Here is an 8,494-nt window from a genome sequence, read left to right as displayed (position 1 = left end):
AGGGATAATTAATGAAGAATTGGAATACAGTAGTTTGTTAATTACGTATACAGCTTAAGGGGGATCAGAAAAACACATCATTGTATGCGAGAAAGGGGGCAAGGCATTGTATACGCGGTTTTTAATGGTAATCTATTAGTGGTATACGTTTAAATTAGGTTGCTGGACTAAATCAGAGCATCAAAAGGCCATCTTCCAGGGGTAGGAAAGATTTGGTTTATTTGTTTATGGCATACGTCGAGGGAGAATGCCTCTCGGGAAATCTTTTATAAAAAACTGGCCCCTTATTTAGGCGTTACTAAAGTGAAAAAACCCGGAAAACTCCACGTGGCCATCCCGTTGATGAGGCGCAAACCTACGAGTGATTTCATCCACTCGGCCACTGGTGGCCCATTAGTGGCACATGAATTTGTTCTTATGTGTCTACTTAAACTACTAGTGAATAAACTATCGATATTTGCAGAACTTTCAAAAATCATTTCTTCAATGTCGACGGTTATAAATTATGCTACACGTAATTAAATGGGGGAGGGGTTGCCAAAAGTAACTGTACATAACAGGAAGGAAAAGGCTCAAAAGTGGATAAAAAACTGTACGTGTAATTTAATGGAAGGCATCAATGGAGCTTGATGAATCATAATCAGTAGAGGGGTCTCCATTAATGATCATTAATGGAGATTAATCAATTCCCATTAAAGGTCATGGGTATAATTACTCGATTATCCTCAACTCTTGATGATGATGATGATGATGATACATTTCTTGAATCAATTTTTCTTTGTCAATATCAAATTGGTATCTTTATTGAATCGTACAGAATCTACTGATGAGAAGAGAGTTTTAATTGCTTTTGTATAAATTAAATTATGCAAACTCGTTCATACATCATAGAAAGATGATAATTTAATGAAATAATATTTATCTTATAATTTATAATATATTTATTAAATATAGTTATAAAAATTAAAATAAATATATGAATTAAGCTCCAAAAATTTGAATTTTAATTACATTTTGAATCATTGATTTAATATGTAACCAATTTAAAACTTTAATTGGATAAAATCAGATAATGAGATTTGTTCAATTTATTTATTTATTTTTATTCGATAATTCAATGGGGTCATTATAAATAAAAATAATATTATATTATTTTATTTAAACAATTTTATTATTTAAATATTTAGATAAATAATGCATAAGAGCATAATATAAATCCCACTCTGTAAAATGTCATAAACTGAGGTATTTTTAAGAATACGCTATATGAGGGTTTAATATAATATACAGTATATTGTACTCTATAAGGATACAGTATACACAAGGGTATATAAGAGCGTAGTAAAGGAGTAGTGTAGGGTCTAGACTCCTCTATAATACAGGGCGTACAGTAGATAAGAGATACACGTAAGACTGCGAAGACCATAAGGGCAAAACATGCTCTGCCCTACTGTGTTCTTATATACTCTTGATATATCTCTTATCTACTATACTCATCTATACTACAAGAGAATATAGGGCATATAATATAATACCTTACTTACTATGCTATTGTTTACCCTTATTTGTGCTCTTATAAAGTACAATATACTGTATATTACATTATATCCTTATAAAGCGTACTCTTAATCGAAAGTATACGTAAATTTTAATTATCACAATAACATCATCTGTTTGAACGTTACTTAAGTTATTTATTTGACAGTCTATACGTTCGATTAAGGTAAACAATTATAATTAATCCATATATTTATTTATGTAATATGGATAAATATTACATAAGTTCAAAACTTAATAAAAGTTTTAAATGTGACGTTATATTTCATTATGTGGTCTCAGTGGTGCTTTTAGGCATATATGATGTAGGCTTTTGCACTGTTAGGGTCTGAAATATACACAAATATATGCTTAACGACACGTGATTTTAATTTAATTTTACGTCATATAAGAGGCCTTTCAAGTCGACATTTATCTAGAGTCTGAGCATAATCAAAACATTCCACTGTATTACCCTAGCTAAATCAGCAGGAGCATTTGGTTAGGGCCACAATTACGAGACCTCAAAAACATTTTTTACGTTTCGTTATAATGCAGACTTTTAACTCTGTTTTTAGTATAAATCAGCCTCAAAACTATAAGGAAAGTAAACAAAGCTTCTTTTGATATCAGAGAAGACAAAAAAAAACATACATAATGTATGGCACCATCTCTTCTTTTATTAATTTTTTAAAATATAATTAATTGTTATAGAATGGCAAAAAGCTTAATCTTGACGATAGAGATGAGTTTTATTAAAAAAAAAGACTGCAAATGCTAATAACAAATAAAATCATCATTAATTCCAACCCCTCTCGAGATAGGACACGTAAGCAAACCAATAGGCTGATCTGTTTGATTTAATTCAAAATTTTATGCATTTGAAATTACATATGACATAAATATTCTAATTTCTTTATTATTTATGTTTGGAATATCAAATTTAATGTTTATATATAAAGTATATGACAAATATTTAAATATTCTGCTTATTTATTGATTAATTGAAGGAATATATCAATTGAATTAATTGAAGGAATATTCTATCTCCCCATTTTCTCGACCTTTAACCACCAAAATTTAACAACGTCAATGCTCCTAATACACAAACTTCCCTGCAAAATTTCAGAAATGTTCGACAAAATGCACAGGAGTTATTAAGCTTTAAATTGAGTGAACAAAATCGTACCCCCATACACACACTAACAACCATACATACAGAAAAAAATCCCAAATTTGTTTATGCATTTCAAGGTTCTCTTAGTCTAAAAATGTAAAAATATTGGAAACCATTTTTTTTTCTTTGACAAGATACCTCCCTTCTGTTATATAAAACCCATTTGAAGCTATTGTTCTGAAGAATAGCTTCAAATGTTTACATATATTTTATTATTTATGTATTTATTTATTTATTTTTTCTTTCAGCCGTGTCGGTGAGTGTAAGTGCTTGGACATTAGTAGCCATGTCTATCGAGCGCTACTATGCCATTTGTCACCCTTTAAAATCTAGAGAATGGCAAACGTTGTCACACGCCTATAGGATGATTGGAGTGGTTTGGGCAGCTTCCCTTCTTTGTATGCTACCCATATCTGTACTTAGTCAACTTCAACCTATAAGAGATACTGGTAAGTTATTTTTATGCATATTATATACGAATTTCAAGTGATTAGAGTAAGTTTTCTAACGTAAAGTTAATAAAAGAGTTTAGTTGAGGGGTGTTTTGTTCCTAGTGCCATCTGTTGTTTAAAATTTTACTTAATGTTTGGCTGTTATATATATAACACTGGAAACATAGAAGTCATTTCTCATTATTAACGTATTATATCATAACAAATGGAGTCATATATATATATTTTTCAACTTTTAGGTTATGTAATAGGGTTTTTTTCCTGCTGGTAAATTACACAACTGGTTGCTGAATTTTTAAAAGAACATATTTAAAATTTATGGGAAATAAAAATATAAAATTTATTCTAGGGAAACAAATTTTAAATTTATAAGCTTATGTAAAATTTTTGACCTTTTGCTGACTCTTGACCTTTTGAATTCTTATTCATAAACAAATAATATTTCTAAAATTATGTAAAAATAAATAATATTAAGCATTATATTGGAATTAAGGGAATATATATTTAATAATTTTCTGAATTAAAAGTTTAAAAGAATATATTACTTTATATTCTACCTGTTTATCAGATATTACTATTGAATAATGAGGAATAAATTTTAATTTTGCTTCATTAAATCATTTTAATAACTCAATTAATTTAGATTAAAATGTAATATTTTTCTCCCTTTATTTTAGTATAATTCCAGATTTAAGCTTAGTTTAGTAATTACTGCTATATCAATGCCTAGGTAGACGGGTCAATCAAAATCAATTGTTGCCCGAAAGCAGAAAACTTTTATGTAGAAAACACATTGTATAAATAATGTAAATTTATTTTAATTGATTTTTCATATTTTTTATGACTTACAAAAAGACTAAGCTGCATATTTGGGACTAATTCAGATTTCTCCTTACCTCTTTCAAACCCTGATTCTATTGATTGTTAGAAGCAGAAGTTACAAAAAAATAAGTGTGAATCTGTCTGAACGTTTCATCTATCTCTAAGGGATAGCAATCATTTAAAAAAAGAAAAAGAAAAAAAGCTAGTATAATTCGCTTGCTTTATTGTCTTCACATAAAATTGACCTTGTTTACGACAGGTATAACTTTCTACTATGATTATTTAAAATGTTATAATTTAATGATGTATATTTAATTGATCTCTCTTTTCTCCTTCTCTTCTTTCTCCTCTTCCCTCTTGCCTTTTCTCTCTTTTCTTATTCTTCCCTTCTCCCTTTCGTTCTCCTTTCTTCTCTCTCTTAACTTCTACTTTTTCTTGCTATATTCCTTCTTTTCCCTCTTTCCTCTTCTTACCTGTCTCTTCTCGTCTTCCTTCCCCCCTCTTGAACTCTTTCTCTTCTTTCTCCTTCTTTTCCCCTCTAAGTAAGCAAACCAATAGGCTGATCCGTTTGATTTAATTCAAAATTTTATGCATTTGAAATTACATATGACATGAATATTCTAATTTCTTTATTATTGATGTTTGGAATATCAAATTTAATGTTTATATATAAAGCATATGACAAATATTTAAATATTCTGCTTCTTTATTGATTAATTGAAGGAATATATCAATATTTTTAATGTACGATGTAGTGTATTCTGCAATGTTAATGTCATTGGGTTATTTCAAAGCGATGAATCTCGTCTCGGTTAACTGACTTATGGGCTACCCTTGTAGATTAATCAGTTCGTATAATATAAAATGCATCAATAGTTTTTATATATAAAATACACAATTAATTATTATTTTTGAATCTTTAATAAATTTCAATTGTTTTAAAAGTGTTCAAAAAAAGAATGTTTTCTAATAATTTATTCTATAAGTTCTGGAACGAAATATTCTCATGAATTTGTTTTCTTTAATTTGTATTTTTCTTTTAGTTGTTTTTAAATTTTAATAAAATAATCTTTCAAATAGTCAAACCACCAAGAACTAACACCTGTAAATGGTGGCCATTTTTCCATGAACATTTCTTTTTAAAGTGTATTTAAATGTATATAAAATTAACCTCCAAACAACAGCCAACCCTCACATTTTAACGTAATTCTCCATTTCTTTTCTTTTGTTTACAAACTTTCAAATAACCTTTCATGCTATGTTAGTATTGTTTCTACAGTTTCTACAGACAATACATTCGCTTTGTATATTGGTCAGTGGACTGTTCTTTTCAACTTGTAAGGGCAGTTGACCGTTACTTCACTTGATTGACAAGGACATCCGTAGATTCATATGAGCAGCTTGCACTTATTACTTGTCAAACTTATCAAAGTCACAACAGATAAATTCCATTCATGCTATAAGAAAATACTGTCTAGGCGTAAAAGCTATAGGGATATACACATATTAGTGTTTGTAATTTATCCATTTTACTTAAATTACTTTAATAATTTAACATAAAAAATATAAAAAATAATATGTAATAGTGTCTTTGTTTCTCTACTTTTAATTAAGTAACAACTTTTTAAATTAATTTTTAAAAATGTATTTATGACTTTATAATTATATTTTCTTGTGATTTATTAATATTTAATTATAATAATTTAATTTCATAATTAATTTATTACATTCTTTCGTTATAAATAAACATATTTTAATTTTGAAAATTGATATATTGTGGAAACTTTTTTATTACAATCATATTTTCATGATGATGGATCGACCTTATTAAATTATGATAATGATAATTAATCATGAATAATGATGAAATTTTACTTGGCTTTTTTTAGATAAATATAAATGTAGAGAGAGTTGGCCTTCTGAAATATCAGAGAAAATCTTTAACTTATTCTTGGATGTCATTCTTCTAGTCGTACCATTGCTCATCATGACAGTTACCTATTCATTTATAGTTGGAACGTTATGGAAAACAATCAAACCTTTAAAATGCCAAGGACAAGGTTCTTCTTACTCATCTTATTATTTCCAATTATAAACAGGGTGGCTCAAAAGACAGTTATATATTTTTAGAATATTTAAAACCAGGTTTATAACAGTTGCGTGTTGTCTTTTTTAAGTGTAAATCGATATAAATCTACTTAGTTGATTCATTGGAAGTTTCTGAAACCAATGGATCATAAAGAATGGATGCATCAAATTGATTTTTAAACCGTTTTTAAGATAGTCAAGTATAATAGTTTAATTGTCCGCTGTAGGCCGAGTGAATAAAATTATTGTAAAGTTTGTAGGTTGGTGGAGAGTTCGTGCCCTACCAACTGCCAATTTCTGCCATTTGGGTTTTCCTTCACATATCTTATACCAATGTATTGTAGAAAATTCTTCTGGGTGACACCCCGTATTGTACCCGCTAGTAGACGAGTGGATAAAACTCCAGAACACTGGTAGTTGGTCGTGGTTTACGTGAACTTTTCCGGATTTTCTTCACATTAGTAACACCTAAATAGGGCCCGAGTTCCCATAGAAAGTCTTCCCGTAAGGCATCCCCGTCGGAAGATCGCCCACGCGTCGCTTTGCCGTAAACAATAAACCAATCATCCTCTATTAGCGTTGCCATGCCTTACCCAATTAATCCTATTCAATAATAGGTTAACTGTCTTCTGAGCTATCGTGTGCATATATTGCATGACTACTAAAATAAATTTAGCATATTACTACCATAAATAACTTAAAAAATAACTTATTATTTCAGAAATTACCACAAAAAATGGATCGAATAAACTTCATATTCATTTTTATCCCAAGAATTCAGCAGGGACACAACGCATCGACAGTCATACATCTTTATCTTCACGGAGTAGTTTGAAACCGAAGCAACAGTGTAAAGAAGATAATATTTCTTATCAAGGGATTCGTGTCAGTAATCTTGATAAATCACTATCGCAGAAGAGGAGAGTGTTTAAAATGCTATTCGTTGTCGTGTTAGAATTTTTTATCTGTTGGACACCCCTTTACGTTATCAATACAGTTTCGCTTTACGATCCTCGCTCTCTTTACGAAGGACTCGGTTATTATGGAATCTCATTTTTCCAATTATTGGCTTATACATCTTCTTGCTGCAATCCAATTACTTATTGCTTCATGAATTCAAAATTTCGTCAAAGTTTCATGGGATTGTTCGGTTGCAAGAGAAGAGCTTGGAGCAATCAATGTAAAGAAGTGGCATTCAGAACGACGCTTAGTACTTCGTACCACGATAATTCTAATTCTAAAAAATCTATGAATTCCTCTACGAAAACTATTTCTGAACCGGAAATTTAATTAAAATGTATTAAATTCATTCTTCATTCAACTGTATATCGTTATATTATAATAAACTTTTAACAATTATCGTTAAGAATGTCTTTTCAATGTTTATAAAATTAAAATACCGAATGTGAAATAGAGTAAAACCCATACTTTAGAACCACAAATGATTATCAGGAAAATTGGAGTTTATGAGGGAGTCTTTTACTCAGTAAACTCCTACTGTGTGACCACTAACGGTTCCGAGCAAACGTGGTCTTTTAGAAAGGTTTAGCACCGTAAATCCCTATTTTATGATCATTAGTAGTTCAAAGCAAACGTAGTGTTTGTGAGGGATTTCACTCAACAAAACCTCTACTTTGCCACAACCAATGGTTCCAAGTGTTCTTTATCTAGATAGTATTTTAGTGTTTTACTATATTTTATTAATGTTCATGCAAATTAACTCATATTTCTAAATTGCTAAATATAATGAAAAAATTGAATTTATTAATAAAATTTGAAGCTAAAGACAATCTTTGGAAAAAAATATATTTAAAGGTTTTGATCTTTGTACAGTTTCTAATCGAAAAAAATGAGAAAGTTAATATAAAATTAATTTTTTAAGTGTATGTACAGTACTTTAAATACCATTAATGATCATTTATTTTTTAATTTTAAGCTAGAAAAATATCAAGTATAGAAAGTAAGTTAAAATAAAACAAAGAAGCGATGCTTCACTATCAAGAAATAGTGTGAAAAAGATGTTTGACACCCTCAAATGAAAGATAAATCATTTGAAAATAACAAAGAAAAATCTTTGAAAAAAAGATAATAAATCAAAAAAAAAAACCAGAAAATATTTGACAACTTTGAAAAATGGTTGGAATTATATGAATCTATGTTATTTAGGAAAGTATTTATCAAGCATTTTTGTTTTATTCTTTCCTTTCTGTTGACCACTAAGAGAGCCCTTTTCAGATCCAACGTGGTTTCTAGCAATTTGAAAGTGGGGAAATTTTGAGGTGAGGAATGGGCCATAATATAACTGGGATAAACCACCCTGAAAACTTTCTTGAGCGCACATACTATCTCATAGTGTTTTCACAGGTAGATGAATAGCCCCAGTTATTCCAGTAATGATGAAATGGTAAATAAACCATAA

The 8,494-nt window shown here is 29.3% G+C and overlaps 1 protein-coding gene across 1 annotated transcript; it reads left to right on the top strand.

The window, feature by feature from the left end:
- Nucleotides 1-2,961: 2,961 nt before the first annotated feature.
- On the top strand, nucleotides 2,962-7,399 carry LOC111622656 (cholecystokinin receptor-like; the record flags this gene model as incomplete). The annotated part of the gene is made up of 3 exons (XM_023365080.1): nucleotides 2,962-3,162; nucleotides 5,877-6,047; nucleotides 6,797-7,399. Coding segments are annotated over 3 exons (941 nt in total), but the record flags the coding sequence as incomplete, so codon positions are not given.
- Nucleotides 7,400-8,494: the final 1,095 nt, after the last annotated feature.

Source organism: Centruroides sculpturatus, unplaced genomic scaffold (genome assembly GCF_000671375.1).
Source record: "Centruroides sculpturatus isolate CEXI.00-Female unplaced genomic scaffold, Cexi_2.0 scaffold23, whole genome shotgun sequence".
Taxonomy (NCBI): Eukaryota; Metazoa; Arthropoda; class Arachnida; order Scorpiones; family Buthidae; genus Centruroides; species Centruroides sculpturatus.
This window is presented reverse-complemented; position numbering and strand designations above follow the sequence as displayed.